At 42.2% G+C, this 20,852-nt stretch overlaps 1 protein-coding gene across 3 annotated transcripts; it reads right to left on the minus strand.

The window, feature by feature from the left end:
* Window positions 1-5,057: 5,057 nt before the first annotated feature.
* Window positions 5,058-20,445, minus strand: LOC118109484 (synaptotagmin-5). Of its 3 annotated transcripts, XM_035156755.2 has the most exons (6): window positions 20,298-20,445; window positions 13,123-14,126; window positions 8,594-8,765; window positions 6,959-7,125; window positions 6,656-6,837; window positions 5,058-6,063 (listed from the first exon to the last, which is right to left on the minus strand). In XM_035156755.2, exons 1-5 carry the CDS (start codon window positions 20,443-20,445, stop codon window positions 6,688-6,690), a joined length of 1,641 nt encoding a protein of 546 aa, XP_035012646.1. In that variant the 3' UTR covers window positions 5,058-6,063; window positions 6,656-6,687. The 3 variants fall into 3 exon arrangements, with proteins under 3 accessions (XP_035012646.1, XP_035012556.1, XP_035012735.1); XM_035156665.2 differs by having other exon boundaries at window positions 5,058-6,837; XM_035156844.2 differs by lacking the exon at window positions 20,298-20,445 and adding an exon at window positions 16,162-16,311 and having other exon boundaries at window positions 5,058-6,837.
* Window positions 20,446-20,852: the final 407 nt, after the last annotated feature.

Here is a 20,852-nt window from a genome sequence, read left to right on the forward strand (position 1 = left end):
CACGCAGGTAGACAGGCAGGCACATGTGGATCAATAGTGCCAAAACACAGTTGGCTGTCAGACCAGTGGAGGGGTTGTTCAGGGACCATGAGTCGGGAGCTGCTGCTCACTGGACTGGACAGAGTTAGCTAGTTAGTTATATTTTTCTGTTTTTGCATGAGAATACTGGGTCTTCAGTCCAGTCAGAGTACAGGTAGATTCATTTTGGATTCGTTTTACTGATTGGATTGTTAGTAATACCCTACTAATTAAAACAGTCATATATAAATTGGTGATCACATATGTTAGTCAAGCCAATAATAAAAAGTCCATTAGTTTCTCACATTACAATACGTCATCTGATTCAAAACAACACTTATATATTTTTAAATCATGCTCCTAAATTAATTAAATAACCAGAAGGTCACTCAGCAAAGAGCATACCTCTGCCAAAGCCGAACAGTCCCATTGTGAAACCACATTCAAATTTGTATCTGCATCATATTACACACACTTCTAAAAACCAGTCCCATAAATATGCCTGATTTTTTTCATCAAGATCCATTAATTATTCTTTGAGAAATCAACAAAAAAATTCTTAAATTTTTCTTTAAACATCTTGCGATGTTTAAAGGGGACATTGCATCAAATTCCACTTTGTTAGTGCTTCTACAGGTTAATGTGGGTATCTGGCATATATCTACCAACCCAAAAACTCTGGGAAAAAACACTCGCGCGTTTTGTTATAGTTCCTCTAAGTCAGAAACGTCATGCTTGGGCGCGACTCGATTGGCTTCCTGGGTATTGTGTCGTAACAAGGAACTGGAAGTCTCCTACATGGTCTTGGCCCACCCCCACCGTCCCCCACACCGTCCCCCACACTCGTTACTTCGGGTTTACACCGAGGCTGCGAGCCAGCGCCGCGCCGTTCCCAGGCACGCCGGGCTGTTCACACGGAGGAGCATTTCTCCGCTGGTCAGCCAGCGATTCACTCACATGTGGCATTTGTCTGGATCGTTGGGACTGGGAGGCTGCAGCAGCTGCTCGGGGCGACCGCTCGCTCTCCGTGCGTGAGCTGGAATTTGTGTCAGCGCCACACAGCAGCAGTGTGGAAGACTTCCGCAGTGTTCAGCGCTACTGTAACCCCGAACCCCGACATTCATAAGTGCACAACAACAAGCGGACAAAGCAGAATCGTGGGCTGACCTTATATGTACAGTCTATGGGGCTGACCAGCGCGGAGAAATGCTCGTCCCGTGTGAACAGCCAGGCGGCTGCGCAGCTTGAGCAGCGCTGCTGCACCTCACCACACTCCCTGCTGTGTGGAAGACTTCCGCAGTGTTCAGCTCTACTGTATGCCGGGTTACAGTAGTTCGCCCGGGTTACAGTAGTTCCGCCGGGTACGGACGCGGAAGCGCCGCTGCGAGGCAGCGCCGGCCGTTCTCCAGCACGCAGCCGCCTGGCTGTTCACGCAGTGGCATTTCTCCGCTGGTCAGACCCATAGACTGTACATATAAGGTCAGCCTCGCGATTCTGCTTTCTCCGCTTGTTGTTGTACCAGTTGAATGCGGGGTTCGGGGGTAAATGATGGTCTTCATAGCCCCCCACCTCTCTTTCTCTCTCTGTCTGTCTGCTTGTGTGCTTGTAGTGGATGGGCAGAGGGGGACATTTAATTATGTGATTGGGAAAATTAAAACTCCAGGACAACAAGGGAATACAAAGTATGGGATGCATATTTGATAATTTATATCATATAAAATATGTAATTTATATCGTTTAAAATCATGGGGAGGGGGAGAGGGGAGCTGGCTCATTAGCATTTAAAGGAACAGGCAGTCAAAACAGGTCGCTCTGTGGAGGGCTGTTTTATACAGGTAAAAAGGGTGCTGTTTTAAATGATCCTTGTGGTATTTTGACCAAAGTATGTCACAGACATTTCATTAAGACCCCAAGGAACCATATCAACTTGTGGTAAAATGGGCATGCTATGTCCCCTTTAAAGAAAGTCAAAGGAAATCCTGGATCTGCCCCCTGATCCAAATCCACACCAGAGTTTATTGTGTTCTTCACTGACCCATACCTCACCTTTCCACTAAGTGTTGTGGTGATCCTATAATCCGTGATCTTGCTCATAAACAAATGGACAGGGGTGAAGACATATCCTCTTTGGCCTCCTTAGTCATGACACTACGTTGCCTTAGTAGATGTAAATATCCACAAAGCAAATTGGTGTTTTCTCCAAAGTAAGATAGATCGGCCCCCTGTTCCGCATCAACATTTAATGGGTTCATTCTTGGGTCATGCCCCACATCTCCCAAAAATTACTTAGACATCAGTTGAGTATTTTTTGCGTAATCCAGCTAGTGACAGACAAACAAATGCAGATGAAAACATAACCTCCTTGGTTGAGGTAATAAGAGTATTAATTGTATTTCCACTCCAATATTTGTTCAAAGTTAATGATCTGCTCATATCTGAATAATCACCTCATATTTCTTTATACATATAAATGTTGATGTCCAGATGCTCCGCACTACTTTTATAGGCCAGAGGCCCTTTGCAGGGATTTACTGGAATACCTGGTAATTCATTGACGTCTCCTACTTCACATCACCTTGAAACTTTGCCATTTTAAGAAATAGTTGCCAAATGATGTGTTTCTCACCAACAGATGCTAGAAACCTGTTGTGAGAGCAGCAGAGTTGAATCAGGCCCACACACAGAGGAAACCACCCACTGCAGATTGATCCACAAACTCTCATTTTTCTTCACCTCCCCCAGGAGAGTGGGCAGATCTGAGGAATGAAGAAAGGGACGTGTGTCTGTATCAAATGCTTTGCAGCCTCGTGCCAGGATTTTCATTTCATACCCTTTACACTCACAGAGTGAGCAGTATTTGTGCTTTCATGTGTAAAGGATTTAACCCCCAACCTTAAGAGAAGCCTTTTTTCAAGTTTATCTCTTAAGTTGATGGGTGAGGGATAGAAAACACACACTTGCTCCTCTGTAGTAACCTCAGGCCCATCTGGAGCTTCTCTGGATCTCACGTCATGGACAGAAGTGAGTGTTGAAGCCAGGAGACGGTGCAGATTTCAAAGTGAAGAAAGAAGCCGTGAATTTGTATTGAAAGGACAAGAAAAAAAAGCTGAATGGAAGAATGACTTAATATGATGAGTGCAATTAAGTGCAAGAATGTGTTTTCATCCAACTGGGCCCATATACAAATTTCCACATTTTACACATTGCAACAACACCCGAGATGTGACTTTTTATGTGGGTGTGTGCATGAGTGTGTGCATTATCACTATGTGTGCTTGTGTGGCAGTAGTCACATTTGTTTGGTGATCTGATATGACAAAGATCATCCAAGGAGTTAGATTACATCAGCATCGCGCTGCACATCCTATGGATATTTATAAGTAGCGGGAGAGATGTCACCCACTGTGAACCGGAAGCAATCAGTCAGTCAATCAATACAATTTGATCTATATAGACCATATTCACAAATGACAATTTGTCTCATAGAGTTTAACAAGGTGCAACATGCACATGTGAGGGATCCCTCTCCCAGGATGGACAGAAGTGCAATACTCCTTAGCCCTACCCCTTCGTTTTTGTGCTCGGCCGTGAAGGGGCAGTATTGTCCCATTTCTCTAGTGGGCTACTACCCCTTTAAACACCCCTTCAGCCATAGTGTATTCAGGACCCCCCTAAAAATGAAGGGGTAGATGAAATACTTTACAAAAGGACGAAGCGAATCAACATGGCGACCCCTGCCGGTAAAATGCTCATACATGTAAGTATGAAATCTTGCAAAATAACCAAGAAATAATGTTTAAATCCAGCTGAATATCCTTTTCTAATCCAGTAGCAAGTGAAAATGACCTTGTCACTGTGACAAGCGTTTCAGGGAAATTGCTATTCAGTCAAAACAAGCATGTAAACGGTCTGAGTGAGATAAACGAGTAACGTCCATCACTCCCGTGTCCCGTATGGGAAGTTTGCAAAAAAACTGAATCGCTCATCTTATAACGTTTTCAGTTTAGAACAGAAGTTTCTATGGACAGGACTAAAGTCACATTGAAATAACTGATGTAAACACACTGACTGAATGTGCATTAATCAATCTGTCCTGTCTGTCCTGCAGTTGTCACGTGAAGATTTTCTGGCCCTCTCCCTTGTAGCTCTGTTCGGAGGGGACAATCCCAGTGAAGGGCACTTCATATCACAGGGTTGGTCCACGGGAGAGGAATTGGGACAGGGCATTAGTCTTTAGAGTAGCTATAGCCGGAACGTACTTTCAACATGCCCACTGCTACACTGACACATTATCGAGCCATTTTTGCTAACTAAAAACGTATTCTACATTGGCCCAGGCCAGATATTTATATTTAGAGGCTGTTCTTCCACTATTTCACTTCTGAGGATTCTGGGAACTCAAATACCATAAAATTGGCTCCTCATTGACCTCGCTGTGGTTTCGGTTACTGTGGTCACACAACAAGCTGTGATGCCAAGTTGGAACAGTGGAACCACCACCATTAAATGAAATGACTGGAGCTATACAGCTGTTAGCAAGGTTTAGGACTCTCCCAGAGCTTTATAATGCATAAAATGACCACATGAGCTTTATCAAATATACATTTTGTTAAATTATATAGCTCTGTAAAAGACCTTTTTCAGAAAGTAAATAGAAGAAGCACGTTAATAACATACATGTTGAAACTCAAAGCCAGTATATGAAACAGGCCTTGAAATTGGGAGTCATCATTTTCCTACTTAACATGTATTTTATATGTTATGGCTGTGTTTCATATGCAGTAAGTCTCCCATGACGACAGGCCATGACGATGTGACAGCGAGCCAGCATTCACAGTAACTGTACCCTTAAACTTAATGGAAAAGCTAAATGGAATTCAGCCATCATTTGTCTACACCTATGCTTCTCGTACTGTTACATGTCAAAATAACTAAAAAGATCCCTAGTTCATTAGTGCTATTGAGAGCAATGTATCCAGTATATTAACTTGGATAAATATCTCTAATAAAATATTAATTGTCTCACACACTCGACAAAATATCTTTTAATAATATAATTATTTATTTCAAATTCTCTGAAATGATTCTCTCTCATAAGCAAGGACATTCATGTACAGTTCAGACAATACATGCCACAGGCAGGCATCAACATGTTCAATAGTCAATACATAGAAACACAGCAATTTCTTTCTAGAAACAAAAAGAATGTTAAGGGTTAATATTAAAAAATATGTGACACCTGCCAAATAAATGGTAAAACATGATATTTTTAAACCCAACCTTCTATTCTGGTTATGCTTGAAAGGGTGTCACATAATAATGAAGAATGAATAATGAAGATATTTTCCACATCTTTAGTGTGGGATCTCCTTTTAATGCTTCAGGATACCAGACATACATCAATGTAGTGGTCTGAAGGAAACTCTATATTTGTTTCAGGTCTAAAAAAGAATACAAAAAAGTAATATTTCTATTCTCAGTGATTAAATAGAACCTTTTTCTGAAATGAAATGTGTCTATGTGTGTTGTTTTGGCATCAATTGACTGAACATGAGGGATAATTAGTTACTTTTGACCCATTTATATCCCTTTTGTCTTGGCACAAAATAAAACATTGATTCTGCATGGAATGTGAATTCAGGTTACTAGTAAGGAGAGGTGGACAAATACTGGCACATTAATACACCACATCAAACCACAGGCAGAGTGGCAACATAAATGCACCGTAACTCAACAAATGTCAGAAAATCCAACAACTTCTATTGCACACTAAAATTTGTTTTGGCTCTGGACATAATATAAACATGACTACAACATTAGCAAAGACTGCATCCAGTACATCCAGAATAGTACACTTCATAGACTACAGTTTTAAGAAGTCACAGTGGAAATCATCACAAAGGCAATGCAGGGATGCAGAATACTGTTGATATGGAGAAAACTGCTGCTGCTCCCTCCTCGCACCTTCTAGTGGTCAGTGCTTCTTCCTCTACAGCCCTATAGATACACATGGACCATCTGGATATTGTTTCTCCTGAAAACACACTAGTTACAGTAATACACGTCATATGTTTATAAATAACATTAAAAACAAAGTTAGCCTAGGGTAGCTACCAAAAAAAACACAACATAGCTAAAAAACAGACTAAAATAAAGACCTTGAAAACAGGGGGGGGGGGAAATTAGATCCAAGTCACATGTTAATACTACAATAGACTGTAAATAAAGATGGACGACATGTCCCCACTTCCACCCATCGTGGGGTGGAGCCAGGGTAGCGAGGTCCCATTAAAACGGCCAATCACAAATCTGTGTCAGCTGTAATTCAGGACGTTTCAGCCCACTTTTACAGCATCAAAGAACAAATTAAACTTACTGATAAAAAAAAAATTTAAAAAATTTTTTTACATTAAGCAGTTTAATAAGAACTAAAATGATAGAAATCATCTTTCCGAAAAAAAAATTTGATTAATTTTGATCCATGTACCATCATTTACTATGGCGGTCCTATACTGCAGTCAACCACCAGGTGACGACAGAGACGCTTTGGCTTCACTTTTGGGGAGCTGCCATGTCGTCCATCTTTATATACAGTCTGATTCCTGTGTGCAAATAACTCCAACCCTGGGAAACTCACTAGGCAGCAGAGAAACCTTCAGTTCATCAGCCCTACAGCATATCTGATTGGATGGCGTGCCAGCGAGCCGTTTCTATTTGCCCCCGACTGCACATCTCCTTCCAGTGTCCCTGTCCCGCCTCTGAAGCATCTCTGCCAATCAGCACACAACCCAAAATGCTGCTCTTAGTGTAGAGGCGGCCCTGTAGATACACAGAGATAACTGCATTCAACATTACAGAAATAAGGAGATATTCATTTGCAGCATATTAACACAGAGCTGCATGTCTGTTTTCTGTATGAAAAGGATGTAGACCGGGGTACCTGCATGATAATGAATTCAAGGATCAATGGCAACTGAGTGACGTCCCCAGAGGGCAGGTCAAACAGAAACGGAGCGTTCCACACGGGGCTTGGACCACTGACTCCTTTGGTCTCCTTGGTAGCAATGACTTTCCCATCCTGACGCAGGTTGATGACAACGTAGTGGTCTGTGGAAAACAATCACATCCACAGTCATGATTTTATCTATTTATATAATTGTTTTTCTTTTTTAGGAAATAAATGGTCTACCCATGTTGATTTAAACCCTCATAAACCTCTCCACTATCACTGTTGTAAATCAGCATCATCACTTGCAAAATATAATTTCCCCTGTAAATCCATTCTTGCATGTTAATTGGATTTGCAGAAATGAAAAAAACAATGTGCCACTGTCAGATAAGAATCCCGCCTCTGCAGACAGCACTTGTTTACACAAGTTTTACGAACCATTGAAATTCACAAGGAACACACAACGGACCACATAGCCTCAAACTGTCAGGTCAGGAGTGTGAAACTAAATCATCACAGTCGTTTTGTTTTTACAGGAGCTCCTGTTCCCTCCTCTCTTCAGCAGCATCATCACAGCTGAGCCTTTAAATCAGACGCAGTGAGATGTGATGCAGACAGGAGGGGAAATGACACTGGCCCGATCAGTTCCTAATCTGGTTACACTACAAACCAATCACGGATCTGGTCGGAGTGACTGTTGCTGGAGAAACACAGGAGAATACCGACAAGCTGTTTACAAGTGTTTATGTGCAGTGCAACTTAAAGTACCAGCTTACTAATCTTAAATATACTAATGCTAATACAATGTATACTAATACATTAAAATAAATAACATAATAATATAATATAATAATATCCAAAAAGTGAAGTTAAAGAACTTGTAACTGCTCGATGAATTATAATGTGACCTCTTGTGGTAGTGTGAATAATGACAGTTCTATCTCAGAGAAGCACACTCTTTCGTTTATTTGAAGAATAATTTTGTTTCTCAGAAAAAAGCATAATCATTTGATGTTGTCTCACCAGAAAACCACAGAGGGAGCAGCTCTGAGTGAAGGGTTCGGCTAAAGTTGTGTCTTTTATACTAAAATTACCAGGTAAATGCAGTTTTTTTTAAACACGGGTAAACGCACTTATTAAGGCGATTGACTCCTTTCCCATTGCCAGTAGAGGAGTTTGCCTCTCTGTCCCCCCCGTGCATCATGTTTGATGTCACAAATGCATTGAAAATTGAGGCACTCTCTCCTCGCTGTGTGCCAAAATGCAGAGTCATTTGACCCCAGAGTGAATGCTGATTGTATTCATTCCCATTGCAGACTAAAGCCAGATGTTAGTGGGTGTTAGTGGGTTTTTTCACTAGTAGAAAAGGTGTCCAACTTTCACACATCATGCTTGTTCACACCCCATCTGCTTCCAATAGTCAACAATGGTTCTTTCTCAACCATGACCACACTCTTTCCATAACAATATCCAAGTAATTTTAACCACTTAAACGTAACCATACCCGGACCACAGAGGAGGAACCATTTAGGCCTAATGTGCCTTTTTAATCTGAGGAATGGTGCAGCAGGTTGTCTTGTGGGTGAATCACATAAGAGCCTATTTTATTGCGTATGAGGTGTTCACCTGGAGCTCCTGGGATCCGTGTGAGCTTGGCCAGATTCTCAGCCTTTCGGACCATCACCTTGATGCGCTGGGCCAGCGTCTGGTACTGCAGCAGGATGAACAGTTGGCCCAAAGCCCTCGGCACACCCACCGAGCTCTTCCTGTGGCCCAACGCCTCTAGAGAACTCGCACTCTGAGGGTGGGAAGGAGACAAAAAAGTGACATAAAAAGAAAGAAAATGTGAGAGATTTAGCAAGAGAGGGGGAAGTCTTCTTTCACCGAGCAGATATTCCCTTCATCCAGTGGGGAAAAAGAACAAGAGAGTAGAGCAAGTAATGTCCGTAAAGTGCTCTATATGCTCGTCAAAATGTTTCTACAGTTCTGTAAAGTATTCTCATTTGAAGGATTTTTCCACAATATCATCTGTTTTTTAATCACGAGATATTTTGGATTAACCTGCTGGATTTAATCTGCATCACATTTTCAATCCCTTACAGCTGATTCGTCATCATCAGGGTAAGTATGTAGGTTTTGTCTCTGACGTGACCACCCGTCATACATAATAGACATTTATTATATTATATTTATATAGACAGAAATAGTAATTTCTGATTTGATGTCAGTTCTCATTAGCTTGCATTGTGATGCATCCGGTGAGTCACAGTCTGTCAGCTGGCTGAGTGTCGGCCCGCCGGCGACTCGCTGAGAGTGTGAAGGCAATTTCACCCAACAAGTGAGTTCCGCTTCACTGACTGTCTGTCACTTGCCCTTCGCCTCAGAGACCATCACTCACACTTACACTGCCTTTTAAAGGAGGAGATGCTATTCTGTGCGCGCACACGCACACACACACACACACACACACACACACCTCTAAACAAACCTTAAAGCTGCAGATAGAGATTGGTTTTTCAGGAAAGTTTGAAGTTGCCTGAGTTTTGAGCTGGTACTGCTCACGTACAGGCTGCTTATGGATGCAGCTTCCCAATTGTAATGGAACATTTTATTGTTGAGGTCTATTTTGTATGCAGTGTCTTATTTTTGGGGCCTCTCTAACCAAGGATTGCAGTAAAGTGAGAGGAAGCTCACTTATTTAAGATCATTTGTCACATATGTGCTACGTCTCTCTTCAGCGGTAGATTCTCCCTCTCTCGTCTGTTTTGTCCTAATACGTCTTTTTCTGATCGACATACATGTTGTGTTTTTGTTTATTTAGTTTGAAATCTGTCTTGATGTTGGGAAGGCAGCGCTCAATGATGCAAAATTTTAAAAAATGCATTAAAGCAACAGTAGCAAGTCTGTTTTGAAAATGTAAGGATGATAACTACTTAGGTTAAAATGTACGAGTAAAAATAAAAAGTCGTCAGAACAATAAATATTCCAGTACTGATACTTCCCACCTCTGAGTATTTGTAGAAACCAAGGCAGAATTAGGAAACCAGATAACAACTGGAGGAAGGTACATAATATCTCTGTGAGAATACACCAACTGTCTTGGGGACAGACAGAGAAGACACATCACTGGTTTGGTGAGATGAGCCAAGGTTTAGATATATTTTTCCAAAACAGTAGTGACACATGGCCTCTGTAAAGTGGGGCGATTGTAATACTCCTTTTTGCAGGGACAGCTCAGATTTGGTGCATACATTTAACATTGCTAACATTTAAGAAACTAAAACCTTTCTGACCTCCTTTGAGGAGAAGGTACACATTAAGACATTTGCTCACCATGCCGTCAGTGCTGTGAAGGCTTTCTCTACACATAATGTACACCAGTGTTTTGTGGGAGGCAGCAGAGATGGTGATTTGATACGATATTGCCGAAAATGAAAAAAGTCACGTATTTCCAAACCCGGCACAGAACTGTAATGTATCCCTATCGCTACAAGATTTGAGACTATAACGTGGTATCTCGCTGTTCGACCAAAACATTCTTCTTTATATCAAATGTGAATATATAAAAATGGAAGAAACTGTCTAATATTGTGAGCGTATCCTCAGGCACGACACAGCTGGAAGTGAAACTTATTTTTAATGGGACTGTAGAAGTATGTTCTGCTGTTATTATCTGGTAACCCTGTTCCCTCTAGATATCTTGGGTTACATAACTGGACCCAGCAGACTGATTATGAGTCATCCAGTAACCTCCACAGGGGAAAACATGGTAATGCTGACAAAGTTCTCCCTGGGGTTTTACTTCATTTAACCTTCATTTATTTAGGAATCGCTGACTGAACATTCACACTGATTTATACGAGCTGCTCAATATACCGCTGCTCTTTTCTTATGCCCACAGTCCCCGTCTATCAGGCACTGCAGCAGCTAAGCAGCTTAGCATACAGTGGTATAATGCGTCCATTCAAATGTTCCTTTCAGACTTTCTCCAGATGCAAACCTTTCAGTCACAGATATAACAACTTCAAGGTCACTGCCACCTGCTTACAAAACAGTGAAATAGTGATGGTGACTGAAACCTATGTTATAAACTCAAATATAAACGTAACAGTCCTATATGTCAAGGCCTCATTACACAACCACTTTAAAATTCACTCAATCCAGAATTTTATTTGGATCTGCACCAAATTGCACGCATTAGACTCCACCTGAATTGTTCCTATCAAAATCCATGAATTATTAGTGACCTACTGTATATCACAATGTTAACGAAAATGTAAAGGGTTCTTCCCAGACCCAGGGAACATAAGACTACACTGATTCACCTTTTCCTCGTTCTATCGCCAGTGTAGCTGGATTCAAGATTTTACAGTAATTTATATTTTTATGTATTCCAAATGTTAATCACATTATCTTTGGCTCATAATAAAAAGCTGAAGTTGGTGGACAATTCAATGCCGACCGTCCTGACAATCAATGGCAGTGAGGTTGTGATCCAGCTCCTTTTGAGCTGAGACTGCAGTAATGCCAACGCCCCCTGTTCCCATGAAATACTGAAATGAGACGTGACGCACATGAATAAACAGAAATACTGTTCAGCTGGTCCATTTACACAGGTTACAAAACCTGGTGTTTTCCTATGAATCCAGGAAGTGGCTATATATTAAAAGATGGAGTCACTACTGCACAGCCTCCATACACTCACCCCACACAGTGACACACTCTCACTGAGGATGAGGAAGGTGATGCTGGGTGTGTGTGGAAGGTAGGGAACATAGGGGTGGAGGTGTGTGCACTGGACACAAATTTACACATTACTGTAAAATGGTAGACATAATTCTGGCCCTCTCACCAAGCACACATGAACGTTGACTGACTGACCAATGTCTAGTGAAACATCAGGACCCCCTCCCATTAAAGGCCTGTTATTAATACCCTCTGGCAGTGTTTCAACAGAGCCGCAGAGGGCACGGCGTGGGCACGCTGCCAATTCGCTGCACTCTGCTTGTTTGCTCTGCAGCCACTAACAACCATGTCTCCATGACAAACATCAGTGGAAAAGTGGCTAATGGGAGAACTGATTAGATGCTACATTCCTTCATGGATAAAACATGATTATGTGCTATTTATAGGCCTGCGTGTGTAGTTTATCTATCTGTTAAATCAACTGAAAATGTCAACTTTGTTCAAAAGATTTTTTAAAGAAACAACATAGTACACACATTAAGAACAGGAAGAGAGGTCAGTCACCCAGAAGCGTAGTAATAGGAGTAATAATCCCAAAGACCCCCCCATCAGACACACAGAAAGTCCACAGTGCTCTAGTTTATTCTGGGACGCATGGAAAACTCAAGGACCCAACATGTCCACGTCTTAGCTCTTTGTTTTGTGTTTGTGTTTGACTTTGATTGCAGTCAATCTAGTTAAACAGGCTTCAGGAAATCACTGTTCACAGCCAACTAATGTTCCAGCACGTTACTCCATGTGTAAACACAAATAGGATTAAACAAGTGAGACATGACATTATTTACTGAGGCTCATATGTGGTGGTAGGCAGGTTGGATACCTTTGAACAGAACCAGGATGTTTCCCTGTTTCCAGCCTGTATGCTAAGCTAAGCTAACCAGTTGCACATGGGTGGTGCAGCAGTGGTCAGCAGTGTTGCCTCACAACAAGAAGGTTCAAACCTGTTGGTCCTCCAGGCTGCTTCTGTGTAGAGATGTGACCTTCGAGGATGAAGCTGTGCGGCTGATGGATGAATATCAAACTCCTGTAAAGCATCTTGCATTTTGAGTTTCAACCCATGCTAATGAACTGTGTCTGGCCATCGCCGTAATGATTTCAAGCTCTGATTACAAGTTGCCCATTAACTTTGGTCAAGTTGTATTTAATCAATAAGGCTTTGGTGTAGATCTGGTTAAGGCATCAAGTTATGTGGGTTTTTGGATTCTGCCTGTCAGCTCTTCTACTTGACTGTGCAGACACTGCAGTGGTTTGACAGCCCAGATGCTGATGGGGTGAGTTTGGGTAAGAGTCGGAGGACCCTCACGCTGAAATCCGCCGTGTTTGGACTGTTTTTCATTGACCTTTTGATTGTTTGCTTATTTTATGCAGTTTTTAACACATCAAATCATTAAATACAATCACCATTTTACCTTTTTCAGCTTGCTTTTAGTCGGGCTGAGCTGCCTGGTGTGAGTGGTGGTGACGTCAGGCTCCCAGTCCATCTCCTCACAGGGCAGCTCCACCGCCCCCAGGGCAGCCTCTCTTAGGCCTGAGAAGTCCCTGCTGTAGACGGCCAGTCTCAGGGTGCAGGTGCGCAGCTCCTCTACAGAGCCCACCTGCAGCACAAAGCTCTGACTGTGGAGGTCTGGGCCGAGGCTGCGGCGCCGAGAGGCTGTCTGCTGAGGGGAGGGGCAGAGGGGAGGGAGGCTGGCTCGAACAAACACCCCACTGCGTCTTCGACTGGCCCCTGAGAGCCCCAGGATGCTGACGACCAGGGTGCCGCAGGCGGAGGAGAAGAGCAGGGAGAAGTGCAGGAGGAGAGCCGGCTTTGTGGGGATGGAGAGAGAGTTAGAGCCGTACTGTGATAGACAATGCTGCCCCTGCAGGATGGGGGCTGCGGCAGCACCAGCAGTCAGTCGACTGCTCTCGCTGTAAAGAAAACTTTCACTGCTCACTGTGCTTCGCCGACCCATAGCCCGACAAGATTTGGACACCAGACTCAGCTTAGTGAGGGAGGGCAGAGAGGCTCTGCCGTGACTCTGAGGTTTTCTGGGTAAGCAGGGAACAGCCGGGGAGCTGAGGCGCCGTATTGGGTAAGAAGATCCACGAGACTGCACCAGCTCAGTTGATCTGGTGGGGCTGGGGTCAAAGGGCAGAGCAGTGACGTCATCCTTAGAGGGAGAAGAGCTGCTCTTAGAGGAAGGAAACTCCAACACGTCTCCATCCAGCTCCTCATACTGCTGCTTAACAGGCTGCGTGCATGGAGATGGAGTCAATGTTACAGTCACCCTCTCAGCAGGATGAGGAGACAGGAAAACTGCCTCCTTGTCCTCCGATGAAACACTCTTCCTCCTGCGACAGCAAAGGACGCAACCGAGAACCAGACAGTAGCAGAACACGGCCAGACCCACAGCCAGCAGAATCTGCAGGTGAACTATAGAGATAGAGGAAAACAAGGAAAGAGAGATAAAGTTGGTCAGCTCATCACAAGCTGAGCAGAAAAAAGTAATTACAAAAGATCTGAGGTCATCTGACTCTAAACATTATCTTGTTGTGTCTACACTCTGCATCCTTGATGAGATTAAAGAGGAAATGTCCTGGAGTCATAATCATAATTTTATAAATTATATTGTCAGAGTCGCTGTTTTGATCCGAAGCAGGAGCAGAGAATATGAAATGCCTTGGTATCAATTTCCTCGGCAATCAAATTGTGTGTGTGTGCGCGCGCGCGTGCGTGCGTGCCTGCATACGTACACTGGTTTTTGTTGCCTTCTTAGGGCCAGCCTCAACTTCATGTCTGAATGAATTGAGTGGTTAGGTTAATATTAGGCATTCATTGGTCATGGTTAAGGTTAAGAATAAAGTTTTGGTTAGGCTGTTCACAATGAATGGAAGTCAATGCACTGTCCTTGTATGGATAGATGTGTAAATGTTTGTGTGTTTCCTCCATGTTTGTGTGTTTCCTCCAAAATAGAACTGGACCTCCAAAAACATTAGAAGAAGCAGAACAGAAAGTTTGAGAAACTGCAGATTGTTTCGCCACTGTATGTGTGTTTGCTTGTGCATGTGTGTGTGGTCTAATCTCTGTTTTTTCTGTATCAGTAAAAGTTGGATAGACATTTTATTACACACCAACAATACACTTGCGTACCATTTTATTCAAATATCCTGACATACTGCTTGTAATATGTAACTACCATGAAATCGTGAATATCATTGGTTGTAGGCATTTGATTACTTTTCTGCCTGATATCATGACGGAGGTACAGAGACTGAAGCTGTTGACGCTGGACCCTGACGCTCATGTAATGTCAGACATTCAGGGTGTATTGAGATGACTCATCCATCACACACACTGGAGGACAGTGGTGAAAACAAGGTCAGAGAGCTGTGAGCTTCAGCCTGTGACCTTAGTGAGGCAAACAACCAACAATTAGAACGACAACCATTTAATGAGAAAACCTAATGTTTTGAGGTTTAAATAGTATACATCCATATATAGATAAGGGGAGGAATGGTATGTTTTTTACTCATTAATAAGCCTAAGTTATAAGCTATATTCATTTGAGTGCAGCACATCATTGATAGGAACAGATTTATTGAGCTAAACACTGAGGATGCGACGTTAATAAAAGCCATATGTGAATCTGCACATCATCACAAGAGGCTCATCAGACAGTCAAAGCACACTGCAGGAGGTGCATCCTTAAATGATTAGATCACTATCAAAGCAAGTGTTGCTGCTATCACTGTCAGTGCAGATCCACCTCAGCCTCTTTAAACAGTGTGTGCAGGGGCAGGCAGCGCCTCAGCCTTCTCTAAGAGATGAAAGTACAGATTGGGCTGACTGCTGCAGTGGATGTTAGAGGAGGAGAAAGAAAGGGGGGTCACTCTAAAATATGAGTCAGACTGACCAGCCACTGGACTCTGATGGTCGCAGGCCAAATGAGGTAATGATGAAACACGAGCGGAGCAAATTCAGCATCTAACACAGAGGGATGTGTCTGTTTTCTGTGCACACGGCTGCTGGTAAACTTTAATCATGCATGCAGTAATAACAACACGGGAGAACACACTGCAGTGCGGAGCCGATTCTAACCTCGGGCTAAAATAATCAGTTTTGTTTGTCGACATAACTCTTGGTCCTTGTTCATACAAAGTTATCTAAAGCAAACAGGACTGGGGACACCTTCCATGTGAGCCACAAAAGCCTCACTTGACAGTGCATGTGCTTCTCTAACTGCCCCCTACCACTTTTACAGGACAAATTAGCACCATTATGATTCCTTAATAAAATCTCTGCCAGGTACTAATAGCTGATTTTTTTTTCCTGCAGTAAAATGCAGGTGCAGGCTCCACAATAAAAGCAACAATTTTAAACCAAACAAGAAAAATATGAGATTACAGATGAAGACAAAAGGAGTAAAAGTAAGAAACACACAGGCACTAGAAGATTTAAGGCTTCCTACCTCCCAGAGTGTACTGCGACATGGCCCCTCACAGTTTGATATGTTGTGTGGAGTTGAGTCAGTGTGAGTGCTGTTTATGAGAGTGCTCCACCGCCAGTGCGCAGGGACCTGAAGCCTTCCAGCCAATAGCTTCATCGGGTGACTGGGCTTTTGTTTCACAGTGGCAGGGAGGCAGAGAGGCTGCACTGCTCAACAGATCAACCTACCAGCGCTGCATGTGGAGCCCCGTCACTTTATTACTGTAATTAGGTCTACAGGTCCTATATAAGAGTCATGGTAGATAAATGATTACCAAACTGAAATGCCAAACAACTGATGGACACCTGTCACAGGGAAAAAATTGAATTTTAAATCAAATCAAATAATGAAATGAAATTACTTCTCCAGCAAATTGAAATGACATAGATACATTTAGGTAAAGCGTTTGGCAGGAGGGCGACAGGAAAGGAAGGCTGTCAAGAACCTGCAAGGTGAGAGTCATGTGACAGACGCGACAGATTAACTAATCTGGTGGCACGTCTGCTGCGGTTGTTGTCAGCTGACCGCCTTGTCGGGGAGAGCTGCCTCAACATTATCTCAGAGTACACACTTAGGTTTGCATTTTGATGTCTGTGACGTAGGTGGTTGCCTACAGGCAAAAATACCATAATGTTGTTTCTGGTCACAGCAGAATCATTATAACTAAAGAGCCGTCTAGTTACAATAACAAACATCCTGCGCCCCCCTATCCAAATGGTAAATGGTCTATATTAATGTAGCACTTTTCTAGTCTTGATGACACAGTGCAGTTTTTCCATTCACACATTGTGCATTATTTTATCACACAGCAATCACACACAGCCGACACAGCCGCCAGGGACAAATGGGGCTCAGTTAGAAAAGCAACCGAGAGGTGACGCATACCCTGCTCATGTTGTACATAGGCTGCATACTCAGGCTACTATATACACACAATTTAGTTTTTCAACGTTCAAATTATAAAAGAATATTTATAAAGAATATTTATATTAAAATAGTTAGGTACCAAAAATGGCCCTTTTCATGTGTGCCATGGACCAAAGGTGCAGTTGCTATTAACAACTATGTGTCTCTGGGGCTTTATTTTCCCCATTATAAGGATTTTATCGATTTCAACATTATGCAGTAAATCAAAAGACATCATCACTTTACCCTGCATCACGACAGAAAGTTGAATCTACAATAAATAGTTAACAATTAAAAATGCCCATTATGTAGTGCGTGCAGGTCTAAATCACTGTCGTGGATCTGCCTCCTACACATTCACCGCAAGGTTGTATAACAGAAAGAGGTTGACTCACTCCTCACTATATACACAAAGATAAGATAAGATAAGATAAGATAAGATAATCCTTTATTAGTGCCACGATGGGGAAATTTGCAATATTACAGCAGCAAGAGTCGGAAATAGCACGTAAGTAATAATAAGTAACATGCAATACTTAAGTGTAAGGAAATTTAAATGGAATAAAAAGAATTACTGTATATACAGTGTAAAAAAAGAACACAATATGTGCAGTGTGAGAATGTGTAGTGAATGGATTGCACATGAGCCAATGTATTGCACAGACAGAATGAATATTGCACAGTTAAGAGAGTGAAACCAGAATTAAAGGGCCGTCCATAATGGGTGTGTGTAGTTCTACTGGGAGCAGAGCTGATTGTACTGTCTTACTGCTGCAGGAGGGAACGACCTGCCTATAGGCGACATGTGTTAACACACACTGGCTCTTTTCCTCCGTTAAGCTTTTCATTTATAAAATGTGGAGTGTGGTTTACAGAGAGCTTTGAATGAAAAGTAGGTGTATTTTTTATAAAGCATAACCAGTACACATGAACCAGGATCTCAAAGGATCTCAGACTAAGAGCTTGAAGCTCAGTGGTGTCACGTGTAGAAACAGGTGAGGACCTAAATGAAGACACAGCCAGGCACACAACAAGGTAGAATGAAAGGAGAATTGAATCAAACACACTTACAGTCTTTTGGAGGTGATTGGCCAGCACTGAAAACTTAAAACTCACAGGCAGTAAAACATGAGAAAAACCTCAGGAGGAGGAACATGAACGAAACAGGACTGAACTGAGGACCTGACAAACACAAAGGAAAACCCAGGGGAGGCCACACAGGTGAGACACATGAGGACAGGTGCACAGACGAGAGGGGAACAGGAAATAGATAGGAAGTGAAGCAAGAGACACGCAAGGAAAGACATTTCAAAATAAAACAGGAAATGAAAAACTCAGTGCCAAAAGAGGTGCCAATCTGAAATTCAAAATCTAAAAGTCCAAAACAAAGTGCAACACGAAGGAAATTCTGAGTGCATGACATAAATAAAAACACAAAAAGGGTACGGGTGTGAGAAGACCCCAGCTCTGGAGCTTTCGACCTCTCCCCTGTGGAAACTAAAAGTTGATTATGTTCCTGTAGTTTGACACTAAGACACTTTTACACTTTGATGAAAAAATTGTAATGTTTGTATTTTTCCTTTACAAATAGTCTATATTTTAGGTTCCCATGTGTCAGACTAATATTGGTTCATAGTGTGAGCTTTGGGACAGCCAAAGGCTGTAGGTCTGTATGTGCACTGCAACTTGTGACACATAGAATCAAGGTTGGAGAGGTGGAAAATCATATTAATTTTTGAATGTATAGGAAAGATTTAACATATTATGTCTACTTTTGGGTCATTTTTCTTATTTTCTGGGCCACACCTCCATTTTCATTAACCTTATTTCCACCACCAACAAGAAAGAGAGATACATTTAGCAACTAGCTGGTGAACATAGAGGAAGACGCAGAAGCTTAAGTATTTTCAGCTTTAAATAGGAGATGAAATGACTTTGTCTCAACACCCTGTCATGTTCTTCAACCTGTTGAGGCAAAAAAACAAAGTACGTCCTTAGAGCCTGTGAACATGAAGTGGAATAACACCCTTGTTGGCAAACAGTGACTATACATGAAGCCTGGGCTGTGTTATGCTATAAATATGGCTGTCCTCGGGCCAAAAGAGCTCATATATCTATAAGACTTATGTCGCTCCAGATTAAACCAAACACCACCCCAGGTCACCCTTTTTTTTTTGCTTTTGCTTAGGCGGGTCAGATATCCACTGGTTTCAATCTAGATGAATGAGCCCCCATCAGTGGGTTGAGCTTCAGAAATCACAGCAAACTGTTCAAGATAGATTTCATGGATGCTTCTGGAGGTTAACGCCAGACCTCTGTATGTATTGATATCTCAGAATAACTATGATACAGACGTAATAACAGGCTTGGGTTGTGTATACAGACATTTACCCAAAGACGACAAGGTCTTACATTGTCGGTAAAAACCCATTTAACCTGCTCGGATTGGAACGTGATCCCCTCTGTCCTGGAGGAACCATACAAGCTAAGTCTCCCTGTTGAAACTCTCCTGGCTTCACCGGATTGAATTGAAAGGATCATATTAAAGTTCTTGCTCTTGCAAAGGTTATATAACCTTAATTTCCCTGTAAAATATCTTTCCTTCCCAGCAGGAAGTTTGATCAGTGTCAGTGTTCATTACACTGTTACCAGAGCCACAGTTTGTTTGTTCAATCATTTGTTTGTTTGGAAGTAGTTTAACTATAATTTATTCTCCAACGTGCTGATTATTATTTCTATAAAACAGAATCTACTTATCAAGTTCCGAAGAAACTGTGCTTCTAGTTTTTCAAATGTTCTAGATTGTTTTCATTTTTCAGAGTGGTTGTGTGTCAGTTGTAGAACTAGTTGCTGTACACTGTAGATCACATTTACAGTAGATATTTGCATTTGTCCTGCAAAGAAACAGCTCGATAGATTGTCAGTAATATCAACTTTCCTCACCTCTCCTCCCTCCAACACACACTGACATGGACTGTAACGACAAATACAACTTTCTGTGGCCACTAGACCGACAAAAATTAAGCAATCACATTGTGCATTGCGGTTTAATCACTGTTGACCTACACACTGCCTTCAGTGGCAATTTGGAGTTGAGTGTCTTGCCAAAATACTTTGGCAAATTGGAGGGGCCAGGGATTCAAACAACTGACCTTAGTGGATGACCCTCTCTACCTCCACACCAACACTTGCATTTATTAAAGTGTCACTACCTTCCAAATTTTTGATGAAGAGGACCTGGATGAGGAGCCACAGCAGCAGCAGCACTATGATGCCTTCGATCATTCCCTTACAGCAGAAAGAGACGACCAGCTGCCACACAGGATGGTCGGGCTCCTCCTCCTCCGCTGCGCAAGGCATCGTCTACTGTAGGAAAATATCTGTGGGAAGGTCGTGATCAAATTAGGTGACAAAAATAACCCGTTTGTACAGATGAGGTACATGTAGTTTGTCCTTTTGATTAGCTTTGAATTTAAAGTGGACTTTGGTTTTATAAATGTCAGAGTCTAAGATAAAACATAAATAAAAAAAACAACACTTAACAAGTCCATCGTGACCATACACTTCTCAATATCAAGTTTAATAATAATAAAAGTTATTCAGAAATGATCACTTTCTGGATCCTTTACCCGGAGCCACAAACAACTGGACTCTGGCCCCATTACTCTTCATTTGTCAAATCCCACTCCAAGTCCAAAATCTGTGAATAAGCAGACAAATACTTGAATTGTAATCTACTTTGCATCGCAGGAAAGGAAATGAATGAT

The sequence above is a fragment of the Hippoglossus stenolepis genome, chromosome 1 (assembly GCF_022539355.2).
Source record: "Hippoglossus stenolepis isolate QCI-W04-F060 chromosome 1, HSTE1.2, whole genome shotgun sequence".
NCBI classification, from domain to species: Eukaryota; Metazoa; Chordata; class Actinopteri; order Pleuronectiformes; family Pleuronectidae; genus Hippoglossus; species Hippoglossus stenolepis.

Coding starts and splice junctions, on each gene's coding strand:
- LOC118109484 (XM_035156755.2), bottom strand. CDS start 20,445: ATGCCTTGCGCAGCGGAGGAGGAGGAGCCCGACCATCCTGTGTGGCAG. Junction 8,766..13,122: donor CTAAAAGCAAGCTGAAAAAG/GTAAAATGGTGA, acceptor TCCCACCCTCAG/AGTGCGAGTTCTCTAGAGGC. Junction 7,126..8,593: donor ACGGATCCCAGGAGCTCCAG/GTGAACACCTCA, acceptor TGTTTTCCACAG/ACCACTACGTTGTCATCAAC.